This window comes from Xenopus tropicalis, chromosome 8, assembly GCF_000004195.4.
Source record: "Xenopus tropicalis strain Nigerian chromosome 8, UCB_Xtro_10.0, whole genome shotgun sequence".
In the NCBI taxonomy this organism is placed as follows: domain Eukaryota; kingdom Metazoa; phylum Chordata; class Amphibia; order Anura; family Pipidae; genus Xenopus; species Xenopus tropicalis.
Window position 1 is genome coordinate 82,392,864 of NC_030684.2, and position 16,171 is coordinate 82,409,034.

Here is a 16,171-nt window from a genome sequence, read left to right on the forward strand (position 1 = left end):
TTGTTTATTTGAACAGTGATAACATCATCTGCAAAAAAAGTTTTAATACTATTCATATTATTTATATACACAAGCTGGATGCTTACCTTGCAGAAAGTGCTTTAAAGGAGAAAGAAAGGTAAAAACTAAGTAAGCTTTATCAGAAAGGTCTATGTAAATACAGTCATAAGCACTTGCAAAAATGCTGCACTGAGTTCTCTGTCAAAAGATTTCTTGTCTGTTTTCCTGAGACACGCAGCTCTCTCCCCTCTCCTGCTCCCCCCTCCCTCAAGAATGCTAAGAACTCACTCCCCCCCCCCTTAGGAATATGGATCTGAGCCAATCAGCAGGAAGCTGGCTCATAGTATAACTAACTGAGCATGTACACTTGGTCTGGGTCTCGGTACAGAAGTGAGGCATTATGGGAACACAGTTCAGCATTTTTTCTTGCTGTTTGGCTTCTGATCATCTGAACAGGTGTACATTACATATATATATATATATCTATATATATATATATATATATATCTATATATATATATATATATATATATATATATATATATATATATATATATAGTCTTGCAAAGAATCGGCACTCACCAGTATCGGGCACAGGCTGGGTGCTGACAAAAATAATACATCAAACTCAACAGTAGAAAGCACTCACAGCTACAGCATCAATCAGGTCAGTGATTTATTTCAGCATACCATCATGGTATGCTGAAATAAATCACTGACCTGATTGATGCTGTAGCTGTGAGTGCTTTCTACTGTTGAGTTTGAGATATATATATATATATATATATATATATATATATATATCTATATATATATACAGACCACGATGGTTCGGCACTCCTTAGCAGGTGACTAATTGACCCAGGTGCTACCGATTAAAGCAATTTCGATACAGTCCAAGGGTATAACGGTGCACACCAGGAATCCTTTAAAAATTAGCTTTTATTGTAATATATAAAAAACTTAGTACATGGAAAAATAGGTCCTATTTTTCCATGTACTAAGTTTTTTATATATTACAATAAAAGCTAATTTTTAAAGAATTCCTGGTGTGCACCGTTATACCCTTGGACTGTATATATATATATATATATATATATATATATATACAGGCTCAAATGACGGCACACTCAGGATTTGTTAATAGACGTCACTGGATCAAAAATTAATTACATCAGAGGTTTATTAGTTGCAACGTTTCAGCTCCACACAGGAGCTTTCGTCAGGGATACAACACCATGTGGGGAACAAACAGTTATAGGCAAAAGAGCGCCAAAGTTGTTGCTAGGCAACCCAAACATTCACAAAAACGTTCACCAAAATAACAAAAAAAGAAAGAAAACTTGACATAAACCAAGGTAATAAATCACCCAAAACAAATACGTGAAAAAATGTATACCTTATAACATAGGAATGAGCGTATTCGTGCACGGACCCCTGGAAAGGCATCTCCCCGTACCAGTCATCCTGATCGAGGGTGCCCCGGGTGGTGAAAGCAGCAGTGCTGTAGTCGCAAAGTCATACCTGCGGTGAACAATAGCGTTGCCCAGTGTATGGGCCCCCTACGGCTAGTGTCAGTGAGTGGCGTGTCCTACTCGCCGTTGTTTGGCAACCGGCAGTGGTGAGCGGGCGCTTGCGCCCGTGTGTCATGGCAGGCGGAGGGCTATATTGTAGGGACTTCCCTAGGCATACTTACGCGTCCTACACAGAAGGCGGGGTTGCCGGCTGTGCCCCGAACGGCACAAAGTCGGTGCCTCGTCATTATTGCTGTGGACTAGCTGTGCCGAGCCGATGCTTAGCCAGAGACATATTCTCACATAACGGTACCGTGGACAGCTGGCGCCCTTGCTCAGTTAAGACACATATCGCCACAATCGGGGTGGGGGGAGCCGCCTACAGTCCCCCATATTCGCTTTTGTCACCCAAGATAGACATAAACATACCCCACGCGGGGTTATAGTTCAGCAAGCCGAATTCAGTATACGCATACTGTCTCTAGAGGGCTAGAAATGTATGGGGCTGGTCATAGGAGATGGTACCACCAGGGGTCATGAGTGCACTATTATTGTTGTTCATAGACCCAGGGGGAGGGATGAAGGTTGCAACAGTGTTGCCAGGTATGTGGCACATGGTAACCAATCTGGGGAGACAATGTAATAAAAGTTGGAATAAAAAGTGAAACAAAGTAATCCGGACTGTTGTATATAGAAAAAGGTCAGAAGAGGCCTTGCAATCCACTACCAATGGGAAAAAATAAGCAAAGTAGAAATAAACTGCAATTAAAAAGAAAACATACTGGTAGAAATCAGTGCAATATATGACAGTGGGAAAGGTAATACTCGGAGATCAGAGAGGGTAGAATGTCAATATATCTTTAGATAAAGCATCCAAATGGTAGGGTCTCATTCAGCCCCCGTGGGGCCACACAGTCAAGTTTGAAGATCCAGCGGGACTCTCTTTGTAGTAAGGCCAAGTCCCTATTACCCCCACGGTCCAGGGGTGGTTGGAAATCAATGGCCATGCATCTAAATGTCGGTAAAGGGTGCCGCATATTGACGAAATGTCTAGCCACTGGCTGCTTTGATTCTCCCTCCTTTAGTGCTTTACTGATGGCCGACCGATGATTGCTGATGCGTTCGCGTAGTGTCGTGATTGTTTTCCCAACATAATATAGTCCGCAGGGGCAGGTGATGATATAGACAACATATGTAGACAAACAGCCCAATCTGTGGAAAATCTTGAGTCTCTTGCCGGTGTGGGGGTGTGGGAAATCGGGACCAGTGAGTAGACACCTGCATGTTACGCAGTCTGGACACTTGTAGCATCCAGGTTTTTTGATGTTAGATAGCCAGTTCGATGGTTTATTACTGGGGTTTTTAAAGAGCAAGGCAAGCAGATTAAAATCCTTTATTGTGCACTTATACAGACCCCAGACAGAGTAGGACGCTAAATCAAAACCAGCAAAATATGTACCGTTTGTTGTAAAATCGCTTTTATGCATCCTCACTCGCTCTGCTGGTATGCGCCGCCATCTTTAATTCCCCCTGCTTCTGGCTTCACGACGAGTGTCAAAATGCGCATGCTCCAGCATCGCATCCACCCACTGACCCCGTGATCATGACCCGTGACCCTTCATGCTGTGTGCAGGAGCGCATACTGCGCATGCTTCGTTTCAGACACTGTCCAGGACAGCGATGCTTGGGAGGAGGCTGGGAGAGCAGTGCCATACAAAGAAGCGGAGGTACATGGTTGATTTTAAAGTAGATATTTCCTTACAGGGGACTTAAATTAGAACATTGCAGTGTTAGAATGCACAGGATGTAAACTAAGTTTTGCTAAGTTGTGCAATGGTAATCGACTTTACTTGCTCTTTAAAGTCTGTTTTTACCAACAGGTTTCTCAAGCTCCTTCCCTTTTTGTAGCCCATCATGGGTTTCTGGGCTTGATACAGGGCCAGTGATTCATCCTGGCTTATCATAGCCCAATTCCTAGTGACGCTTTCTGCTAATGTCTTAGAAGTGGAGGAAAACGTAGTGGTGAATATTAAGGGGGTTGGTTGTTTATTGACCTTCTGATTATCAGCCAATAACGTATCCTGAGAGTGGCAAAGGGCCCTCTGGAGTTGTGTCTGCAAAATCTCCTCTTTATATCCACGTTCTAGGAATCGCTCAAACATTTCTTGTAGTTGTATTTTGGCAGTGTTATTGGAGCTGTTGTTCCTAATAACTCTGAGGAACTGGGAGTATGGGATCCCTTTGATCGTGGCTGGTGGATGTTTACTGGAAGCATGTAGGATGGAGTTCCTATCAGTAGATTTCCGAAAAAGTCTGGTGCTTAATCTGTCCCCATCTCTAAAGACATTAAGATCCAGAAACTCAATGTTGTCCTTATGGTAGTTTAATGTGAGTTTAATGGGACAGTCAAGTTGATTAAGGTACCGGTGGAAGGAGAGAAGAGCTTCCTCCCCCTCTGTCCAAATCATAAATAGATCATCTATATAGCGAAAATAAACTGAAATTGATTTGTGGAGTAGCGGTAATAGGTGAGTTCTCTCAAAATCGGCCATAAATAAATTCGAATAGGATGGTGCCAGGGCACTACCCATTGCGGTCCCAGCCAGTTGCAGATAAAACTTGTTCTCAAATCTAAAAAAATTCCTAGTCAGTGTGAGTTCCAGAAGATATGTAAGAAACTCAGTAGGTGTATTAGAGGTCATACATGTAGAGAGTGCCCTATTAACTGCCCTAATTCCCTGTTCGTGTGGAATGACTGTATAGAGACTAGTCACGTCCATTGTTACCAGGATGCAATTGTCAGGTACATTGTCCAGGTCTCTTAACTTCCTGATTACGTGCGTGGAGTCCTGGGTGTATGATTCCATGGTCTTAACTAGGGGTTGTAAAAAGGAATCAATAAAGGTTGATATAGGTTGGAACAAGGAACCTACTGCAGAAATGATAGGTCTGCCAGGTGGTGCTGAGAGTGATTTGTGGATCTTAGGTAGAGTATATATGATTGGTGTGCGTGGATACTCTGTGATAAGGAAGTCATAGGTGTCACCAGTGATCCAACCTGCATTAAGGGCTAGAGATAGATAATTGTCCAATTCAGTCTTAAATTTCCTAGTGGGATCCATTGGTAGCTCCCTATATGTCTTGGTGTCAGAAAGTTGTGTCAAAATTTCCTCTCTGTAATATGAGTAATCCAATAAGACTATGGACCCACCTCGATCGGGATGACTGGTACGGGGAGATGCCTTTCCAGGGGTCCGTGCACGAATACGCTCATTCCTATGTTATAAGGTATACATTTTTTCACGTATTTGTTTTGGGTGATTTATTACCTTGGTTTATGTCAAGTTTTCTTTCTTTTTTTGTTTTTTTGTTATTTTGGTGAACGTTTTTGTGAATGTTTGGGTTGCCTAGCAACAACTTTGGCTCCCTTTTGCCTATAACTGTTTGTTCCCCACATGGTGTTGTATCCCTGGCGAAAGCTCCTGTGTGGAGCTGAAACGTTGGAACTAATAAACCTCTGATGTAATTAATTTTTGTTTGATCCAGTGACGTCTATTAACAAATCCTGAGTGTGCCGTCATTTGAGCCTGTATACTTTTTTTTCGCACAGGCACCCAGGTATTATCTTTAACTTATGGTGTGCTGCTGACTAGCACTCTCTCTCTCTCTATATATATATATATATATAAGTTGAACACGAAGAAGCCGCTCTCATAGGTCTTAAGTGTTAATTAATTAGTCTTAATTAATTAATTAATTAGTCTTAATTAGTCTTAATTAGGTCTCAACTTTGAGAAAGGCTGAGGTGTTCAGCCGAAACGTCAGTTCACCATTTAAATAAATAGAACCTTTATTCTGCACTTAAGACCTGTGAGAGCGGCTTCTTCGTTTTCAACTTCTGTTTTCTGTTTCGTTGACTGCACCCAGGCAATTTTAGTGATCTACACGAGAGTGCCAGTGGTTCCTAACTTTTATATATATATATATATATATATATATATATATATAGTATATATTAATTACACATTTTCAATTGTAAATTGTTATTGAAATCAGCATGCTTATGTCAATCGCTGGTGCTGTCCACACGTGCCACTAAAACTATGTTGCAGTAGTCGGCTCTACATATCTACATAGAGGAGTAACTAGTTGGTGCTCGGCCCTCCGCAAACAAATTCTTCGGAGGGGCCCAGCAGACAGCAACTCCTACCCAACCCACTGTGCTCCTACTCCTCACCCGTGTCCCCTGCTGCAAGTAGAAAAGCAGCAGAGAAGACGGGATTTCTTTACAACTATAGAGGAAGCAGGCCTCGCTGTCCACCACCCGTGACTGTAAGGTTTGCTTCCTCTATAGGTATGCCAGTGGCTCTACATTAAACTCAAAGTCCCACAATGCCTGGGAGGAACAGAGCTGTCTTTGTTTCAATATTATACAGTATTTGGTCAAAACCAGCAGTGCAGAATACCAAAGGACCGATAGATACTGCTTTTCAATAGCAATTACATTTCCTTTCATTTCCAGATTGTAATATATTTACAGCTCTGTAAGCCAGTGACCTGAGAGATACCGACTAGGCTGTATGCACCATACACTTTTAGCTCGAATTATATTAAAATGAAATATTTGCTTAAATGTGACTGTTTACAGTTTAAATATATCTAGACAGTGACATTGAAAGTTTAAATGCTTTTGCAAAGCTGGCATGTGATATTGCTCAAGTCCTAAAATCTCTGTAGAAATAAGCTCTTTTCCTTGTTTTTCTGTATGTTGCTGTGCAAGGCCCTCTAATTGCATAGCAACTAAGTTGCTAACTAAAGTAAAGCTTTTTTTCCTCTTTACTTGATGTAAACAAAAAGTTGTGACATAACTTTAAAGAAGGCTTTCATTTTGAATCAGAAGCTAAATTTTTCATTTTTTTAGATGGATGGACTTTTCTGGGCGGAAACAAAAATATACAGTAAGGTTCCACACAATCTGCTCTTGCTCTTTGTTAAAAGAGAACTAAGCCCTCTAAATGAATATGGCTGGAAATGCCATATTTTATATACTGATCTTTTTGAGCCAGCCTAAGAGTTCAGCAACTCTATAGTAGTAATAATCCAGCACTTCAAAGTTGTCTTCAAACTGGAATCTGTAAGAAGTGTCTGCGACATTAACCTGCTCAGTGTGCTAAGAGCAGCTGTTGAGAAACTAAGGGGCAAATTATCAAGCAGAATATGAGGCTGGTCTGTAATATAAATGGATGCTACAGGGTGGATTATTATATTTTCATTCTAATTGTACTTGTTTCTGAGCTGCCATGCCCTAATAACTAGTATTATTTACTAATCAAATATATTGTAACATTTATAATCTTTCTATACAGTATATTTTGAGTCAGTCCCTAATCTCAGTAACTGACAGCAGCAGAGCATGTGCAGTCAATCAGCAGGAAAGAAGATGGGGAGCTACAGGGGCATCTTTGGTGGCATAGATCTTCCATGCCAAAGGGCTGTGGTTGCCTTGGGTTGGTACAGAAGCCCATAACATAATGTACAACATTTCTATCTTACTTCTTTAGTTCTCCTTTAAATCCAGAATCTTCGGTTAAGCGTTGAAAAAATATTTAATATGTTTGGTGCCTAAAAGAGTATTTAAGAAGATAATTGCATTTCTCTCTGCTTCCTTCTAAGAGTACTGGTACACAGGGAGCTTAGCCGTCTGAGATAGCACCTGTGGTAATGAAAATGGGTCAGGGGTGACTAATCTCCCCATAACCAGTACCCTAAGGGCAATAAAATTGCAAAACATTTATATATATATACAAGTATATATATATATATATAATAATTCATATTAAGATGCCATGACTAATTGTGCGCAGTAAGTGATGTGCTGATTAGTCATTACTTTATTAAAAATCACAGCAACTAATCGCCCTGTGTGTCTTCACCCTAAAGGAGCTGTGACTAATTAGACGTCAGCATGCAGACACCAATCACAGTCATAAAATGCCAAAATACTACATCATCACCATTATTTATTATTAGTAAGTTTTGTGTCCCATTTGAATGGTTTGTGTAACTTAATCATGAAAAAAAACAAAGATCAGTACTTTCCAACTTTCTTTTGACATTTTTATTCAATGCATTTTAAAGGAGAACTAAAGCCTAACTAAAGAAGTAGGGCATAAATGTTGTGGGCTTCCGTTACCAGCCCAAGACAACCACAGCCCTTTAGCAGGGAAGATCTGTGCCCCCAAATATGCCCCCCAGTAGCCTCCTATCTTCTTTTCTGCTGATTCACTGCACATGCTCTGTGCTGCTGTCAGTTACTGAGATTAGGGGCTGACTCACAATATACTGTATATATAGATTATAAATGTCACAATATAAGGCTGATTAATAAATTATCCAGATTATTAGTACGTTAGCTCTGAAACTACTGCAATTAGCTTTAGAATCAATTATCCAGATTATCAGTACATGGTAGCTCTGAAACTACTGCAATTAGCTTTAGAATCAATTATCCAGATTATTAGTACATGGTAGCTCTGAAACTACTGCAATTAGCTATAGAATGTAATATTTAGCCCTGTAACATCGGCTTATATTACAGACAAACCTAATTTTCTGCTTAATAATTTGTGACAACCCCCAAACCTAAGCTTCTCAACAGCTGCCCAGACCACACTGTGCATGTGCATTGTCACTGACACTTCTAATAAAATCCATGATTGGGACCTGTGCACAACTGTAAAGGACTGGATAATTAGTACTAAAAAGATGCTGTACTTTTAGGCTGGTGCAGTAAGTTCAGTATATAAAAAATGGCATTTCAACCTATATTAATATTTAGGGTTTAATTCTCCTTTAACGGAAATACATATTTGATTCCTCCACTGGAAATAGCAAACTGCTCATTTAAATCGGCTTAGACATTGTCAACATGATTCTGACCCATAAGCTATGGCATATTCAGCTGCATGCAGGACAAGGGCAATGTGTCTATCATAATGCCATGCATGTATTGTGAGGTAGTGCTGGAAGAATATTAATCTTTTGGTTCCATCCAAAAGCACAACCCACAATATTGAAACAAAGCAACTACAGGTTTAGTAGCCTATGTTTGCTCTGCATTTGTTTCCATCAGGGTTCTTTAATGCCTAAATCATCAGTATACCTTTATTTTTTGCCAAAGTATTGAGTCTGTGTAAATTGCAAAACAAAGGAGCACAATCTATCATTAATTGCAGTTAAAATATAATGTTTTTTGTAAAAACAGAGAAAATAAAATCCATTTAATTTATTTAATGAAACTGTTATTTCATAGACACAACAATAGGATGGGGGGAATGCTTCCCAACGTGTTCCAAGCCAAGGGTCTGTTTGGCCTCTCTGTACTTGAAATGCCAGATCCTAATTTGAATCTCAGTCCAGATCTGGTTCCAGTGACCACTACACAAAGCCTTCACTTAATCTTTGTGTGATAATTTGCAGTCCAAAATCTCTGGGTTTTACTGGTGCCTTGGTTAATGTGACCTTATAACATTATTGGTGGGTACTTTTCTAGTTTTTCTTTTTGTTACAGCGAACAGAAGACTCTTGTTGAACCTCCAGATATTGGAACCCAATCAACATCCCAAGAATTGAGAAACCTAAAAGTAAGATAACATGATTATGGTCATTTAAAATATTTAGCCCCCCCTCAAGGTAACAGTTGTGTTTTTCTTTAATACAAAGTTCTATTTCTGGAGCAAGGCAAGAAAATGTCCCAAACAATGAAAATACAAAGTGCCATTTATCTAACCCAAGATGAGGCGTTAAATTTAATGTGACGAACCATTGCAGAATGCACAGGGGGCATGTTGGTACTCAGATAAGTATATGTAGATATGCTGTGATATCACATGATTAAGATTTTAGGGTATACTGAATTCACATACCAGCAGCAGTAATAAATAATGCTTTTAGTAGTTTGTGTATAGTGCCACAAAATGCACATAGAAAATCAATAATGCAAGAAACACATGGATCAATCAACAATCTGCTCATTCCAACTGTCATCCATCTCACTGGTATCAAGGTTAATGGTTTGAATAAATGTAGACAATGAATGATTGCTCAGGTGCAGATCTAGAAACACAGGGACCTTTAAAGAGCATAGAACAGTCTTGACTTTAAACCAGTGGTGACTTATTTAAGCAAAATGATAAATGCCCTTTTGCCAAAATCCATTTAATTTATTTAATGAAACTGTTATTTCATAGACACAACAATAAGATGGGGGGAATGCTTCCCAACGTGTTCCAAGCCAAGGGTCTGTTTGGCCTCTCTGTACTTGAAATGCCAGATCCTAATTTGAATCTCAGTCCAGATCTGGTTCCAGTGACCACTACACAAAGCCTTCACGTAATCTTTGTGTGATAATTTGCAGTCCAAAATCTCTGGGTTTTACTGGTGCCTTGGTTAATGTGACCTCATAACATTATTGGTGGGTACTTTTCTAGTTTTTCTTTTTGTTACAGCGAACAGAAGACTCTTGTTGAACCTCACCGTGAAAAAGCACCTACGTTGCTTCAAATGAAAGTTCTATTCCTCTAAAGGGGTGGCTTCTGATGCCTTGATTGTTTTTATGGAAAAAAAATCCCCCCCCCATCAGTCTATAATACTTGTAAAGGGTAATCATGTCCCCTCACAAGTGCCTTTTTTTCTAGAGAAAACAACCCCAACACGATTTTTATCCCCTGCACTCTCTCTAGTTAACATGTATCCTTCTTAAAGGGAAACGAAAGTCAAAGTCACTTGGGGGTGCCAAAATGTTAGGCACCCCCAAGTGACTTTAACCGCTTACCTCGTACCCCGGGCTGGTGCCCCTGTTAGGAGAAAACAGCACCAGCCCGGGGCACCTGGAGCGCAGCGCTTCCGTCTTCCTCGCTTCCTTTTCCTGAGTGCCAGCGGTGGGCGCATGCGCAGTAGAGTGAAAAGCCGACTTTAACATTTAAGTTCGGCTTTTCACTCTACTGCGCATGCGCGCGCAGCGAATCAGGAAAAGGAAGCGCCGGCAGCTACCCCGGGCTGGTGCTGTTCCTTCCTCACAGGGGCACCAGCCCGGGGTAAAAGGTAGGTGGTCAAAGTCACTTGGGGGTGCCTAACATTTTGGCACCCCCAAGTGACTTTGACTTTATTTTTCCTTTAAGGACTGAAGCCCGGATTGACAACCAAGGGTAAGGCCATAATTATGTTTTCATTCCCCTTTTTATGGAACGCAAATCTTAAATTTCACTGTTCTCTAGCTTTGTGCTCACGGATGGAGTGCAGAGTCCAATTAAAATAAGAATCATGCTGGGTTGTGCCAGATGCTATAACTGTTTGTCAGGTCCCAATCTATCTAATAACTAGAAAAATGCAATACAGCCACACTGGTTAATGCCAGGTGATAAGTTTTTACTGAATCAAGGCATATCAAAATACAGCAAATATGGCCTGTGGCATTAAACAACATAATTTCCTATTCTTTCTCTAGCTGTCTAATAACTGGGGTTGCTATATGTTATTGCTCAGGTGCAGATCTAGAAACACAGGGACCTTTAAAGAGCATAGAACAGTCTTGACTTTAAACCAGTGGTGACTTATTTAAGCAAAATGATAAATGCCCTTTTGCCCAAAAACAAAGGACCTATAAAACATTCTTATTGACCTAGCAAAAGAATGGCTTCTGCAGCCCAATAATTTATAAAAAAAAAAGGATATGAAAAAAATAAACAAATAATATTTAGCCTCTCTCCAACCCCTGCCACTGGGGACCTGTTTTTCTGTTTGACATACCATTGGAGGCAATGTCTTAACATGTACTAATTTGTTAGGTGTAAGGTGATGTAAAGGAATCAAAAGTAGTCATGGAAACTCTAATAAAATACTGACATATGTAGGTTGCTCTAAACAACTCTTATGTACTGGTCCTTTAAATTATGCAAATTATACTCAGTTAATTAAGTCTGTTCTACTACTCTGTTTACAGAGATGAATGATTACACTAAAAAGGTACCCTGAGAAACATTACTCACTTGCAACCATCAGTGGAGCCATTATGCCTATAGTAATCGCGGCAGTTTGGTAAACAAAGACTTCAGCCAGGAAATGTCCCAGAGCCAGTATGAATGTCCAGAGTGTGAGGTGGTAGAGCCTAGAGGGAATAGAGGACATATTCTGATACTGTTTATATACAGAGGAAGGCAGGTTTCAGAAAAAAGAGAGAAGCCTGTAGGAAGTCAAGATGTCACAGAATGTTGTAATACTGATGATTTGGTAAAGGGCGTATTCATTGTATATGATGATTGTGATTATTATTATACCTTAGATAGTACCAACATGTTATGCAGCATTTTACAAGAGATTACAATAGTTACATTAGTCCCTACCATAATGCAAGCTTATCTTCCTATCATATAGCACACACACTATTTGACTCACAAGCCAACATGTCTTCATACTTTGAAGTATGAAGAAAACTGGAGTAACTTGAAGAAATCCACTGAGACACAGGGAGAACATACAAACTCCTTGATTGTTATTAGGAATCTGGCAGAATGGAAGGTAAGAATGGCAAAAGAAATGGAAAAGCAAGCAAGTCAGAAGAGTCACTACAAAGTACAAAAAAATGTGCTGGCACATCAGGGATTCCCCCTGCATGTGGCAATTCAAATCAGGGATTCCCCCTGCATGTTTATTTAGTGCATGTGTAAAAAGGATGAAAAAAATTCAAGGGGAGAGTTGTGTAGATAATAAAAAGAGAAAGGAAACCACGGAACACGGAAGGGGTATCCCTGCTTTGAATTGCCACATTGTGCTGATACATTTTTTGTGTTTGTATGCACAGAAGTGAAGGGTTAGCGATCCCTCCTTGCGCACTAAGCACCAGACTGAAACTGAGGGAAAAGCCAGAGTATGTGGGTATTTTTGATGTTCAACAAATACTTATGGTCTTATAAAAATGCATTCTAAGAGTGCGTACGTCTTGTTCCGGATATCCACTGCACATGCACATCGGATAACAGAGGAAAGCAGTGTCCACACCCCAAAAGTACGAGCTTGGAGACCATTTACTGGTTGAGAGGTGGAGAAATAAAGCAAGTAATTAATAAAAGATAGAAAAACATTGTTCACTGGTTGTCATAATGCGAATCTTAAAAACCCATGTTACTTAAAAGGGAATTTGCTCAACTAAAAACTTATCATACATGATATACCATAGATGTTAAGACCTAAAAGAATAGAATCGTTTTGAAAATAAAACAGAGATGATTTATGAACGTAAGTGCTAAATTGCATAAGAGCAGTTGTCAGTTGCAGTTAGCAATTAGTTTTGAACAACCTACTACACATATTTATGACACCGCAGTCTATTATTTTACCATATTTGTAAAAGCATATCATTACCCTTTAATATCAAATACAGGCTATAAATTCTTGATCTGGACAAAATCCACACAGAGGATTAGACATCTAAGGCCTCTCTCCTTTAGTAAATGTTAGTGTTCATGAATTCACCATCAGGAGAACACTAAATAACAATGGTGTGCGTGGCAGAGTTGCCACTACTATCCAAACGAAAAACAAAAAAACTGCCATTACTACCTGTTAGTTTGCTATAGACCATGTGAGGAAATGTTGAGGACCTAAAGGAGGCAGCTCATGCAAGGAAGCCCACCAGCATCCCTTAGATAGCTTGCATGCTGGGAAGAGATGCCATGCTTTAGCATCCTAGGAAGAGCTGGCTTAGGAGTGAAATAAGGTCTTTTCAGAAAGCTGTTCCTTAATGATGGCCATATACAGGCTAAAACAGGCTGACTTGAGATACATTCCAACGTTAGTACTATCTCTAAGGCACTTGCCTATTTCCCGTGTCTCTTGTTTTTTTCCCAAACTCAGGCAGGCTAATTTGTACCTAAAAAAACATAAACCCTGGCCCATGTGTTAGGGAATTTAGATTGTAAGCTATATTAGGAAGGGACTGGCATAAATGATTAACCATCTCTGTAGAGGACTGCGTAAATGTGCCATTGCTATATGCAGAAAGATTAAACACAAGACCTTTTATTTGATGTTAACTAATGAAGCAACAATCCATGTTGATGGGAAATAATTCCCATTCTAGTAGTAATAGTACTGCACTGTAAAATACAGGATAATCCCTTATTCAGAAAACCCCATGTCCCAAGCATTATCAAAAACAGACCCTGCACCTGTATTTAATAATAATTTGAGCCCACTTTAGAAAGTAACAAAAATTTTTTTTGGTACCCTGATATCACTGTAAATGGTTATAAGGTATGGTATGGCCATATAATGAATTCCTCATTAGTGGGCTACAATGACTGGACTGAACTTCCTCCAAAAACAGGAATGTGTGGAAAGGTGTGAATAAGGAGGTAAACAACATCTGGAACCAAACTTTCCTTCGAGCCTTTTACATTCATAATGTAGTGGCCTGGGCTATCATATACCTTGTTTGTACACCCTTACTTGTTATTAGAACGCTTATATGTTACCTCTGGGTAAAAAGCTTCAGTAGAAATTCAGTTTACCAACCAGGGATTGGCTGCATGTGTTTTATGCTGGAGGAAAACCTGGTATAAAGTTAGCTGAGTAGGTCGACAAGCGCAAAGTTTAATAGGCAGGGCTGCATAAATGTTCATACCTACCCAGGTTAGGGCTAGCGGTATAAAGCTTGTCACTCAGGAAACTGTGGTCTCTAAAGCTCTGGAATGTGTTCCCAGCTGCGATAATGGAGACCATCATGAGCCAGCTTCTTAACACAGCCAAGAATCGGCTCATTTTTGGCACAAAATGTTTAATATATCGCAAAAGCTGAATTTTTTTTAAAACAATGCGAACCAATGCTGGTACCCCTGGAAGGAAGAATTTAAACATTTATTAGTATTTTTAAAAAGACTGGCTTCTGTATTCAACTTAAATTGGTCTGCACCAGACCTTCAACAAACATTTTTACCTGCTTAGACCCTCTAACTGCAACAGCTTTATGTACATCTTGACTTGCTATCATAATAAGATCAGAAATGGGTGTCCTTCCAGGGTATGGCAAAAAAAGGGCTAGAAGCATATTTTAGTAACTGCATTAAAAAAACAAACCACACTAGACCCCTTGCAGCAGCGATGCGTGGGCTGGCCCAGTATTGACAGGAACCACAGGTCAGGTGGGTTGAGGCTGCAGCCTGTGCATTTGTAGGTTTCTGTCAGGCACAGGTTGGATTTTAATATTTCACTGTTCTCTGCAGCCTGGTATCTATGTGGGCCTTGTACAATGGGTTTGATATCTGCCCAATTCCCCAGCAAGTGGCAGGGCAGACCACTGGCTTGGCCTGATACATGGGCCAGTAAGCCGCCAACTTATTCTGGAGTTGCCAACCAGGAAATCTTACCAAACAAGGATATTTTTACTTGCATGGTCAGATTTATGTTTACTGAAAAAAACTCTCTCAGTTCTTAGTTTCTTTGTATGTAAATCTGCAAAATACATTGAGGCCATATCAATATGTGGTAATAATAATAATACTTGGCTGTCTAAAAAACTATGGGATTTGAGCTTTGTATAGAAAATACAGTAGACAGTTACAGACAATGTACTGTATATTTTATTTGTACTTGCTATATAAAGCAACATCATAAAATGAATACATATATCCAAAGTTATTTACATTTTTTGGTGGAGAGCAATAAATGTTATTAAGAAATGCAAATAAAAATGGTTTCTTACAAATCTGAGGTTTACCTGCTGGAGATATGCAGCAACAGAAGACCTTGGACCCTCAATGCAAAGAATTTTAAACCAACCACTCACTCTCAAAGGGTGTATTAATGATTAACTATGGCCATAATTTTAAATGAGACATCCAGAAAACCCTGCTCGAAATATTAAAGTGTCCAGTTATTTCCCTCTGAATATTTAATATTGCCAACTGGTTATAGAAAACTATTCCAATTATTAACTTGTATTAAGTGACATCTTGATCATTGAGAGCATCATTTCCTAGTAGAAACAGGAACAGGCACATATGGGAGCCCTAGAATGAAATGTTTCCTTACTTAAAAGAAAATTGTCAGTGTATTGATTTAAGACAGGTGTTATTTTAAAGTTTCATCAATTTAAAAATTCAAATGTAGCTTAACCAAAAAAAAAAAATAATTCTAAGCAATTTCCATTATATATTTATTGCAACTTTTCATTGGTTTTAAAATTATTCGTAATTGTAATTGCTTTGAAAGCAGCATCTGTCTGTTTCTTTCTAAATATTTGACTTTTGAAGGGATGCAAGGCTAACCTCTGCTACATTGTTTCAAGAGCTACAACCAGATTATATTAAATCCATGCTACTACAACTCCACAAGTATCAGTAATAAAATAAAAACCAAAATGCTTCAAATAGTGCTATATCTGAGCGTACGTAAAAACATCAATTTATCATACATATATTTTATAAGTATATATACCAAGAAGAACAATATATAATCATTTACCTACCCTCCCACATACACACGGGACCCTCCTCCCGCAGGTCTCCCACTTTATGTGTTTTCTGACAGCCCCTCCCCTCTCCTCATGAAGTCTGATAGCGTCTTTGGCCAACAGGAGCCAAGGAAGGCCCACATTTCCCACC

The 16,171-nt window shown here is 39.4% G+C and overlaps 1 protein-coding gene across 3 annotated transcripts; it reads right to left on the reverse strand.

The window, feature by feature from the left end:
* Positions 1-7,517: 7,517 nt before the first annotated feature.
* Positions 7,518-16,143, reverse strand: erg28 (ergosterol biosynthesis 28 homolog). Of its 3 annotated transcripts, none has more exons than XM_031890457.1 (5): positions 16,036-16,143; positions 14,198-14,404; positions 12,508-12,598; positions 11,561-11,679; positions 8,740-9,151 (listed from the first exon to the last, which is right to left on the reverse strand). In XM_031890457.1, the coding sequence occupies exons 1-5, from the start codon at positions 16,043-16,045 to the stop codon at positions 9,063-9,065; spliced, it is 516 nt and encodes a 171-aa protein (XP_031746317.1). In that variant the 5' UTR covers positions 16,046-16,143; the 3' UTR covers positions 8,740-9,062.
* Positions 16,144-16,171: the final 28 nt, after the last annotated feature.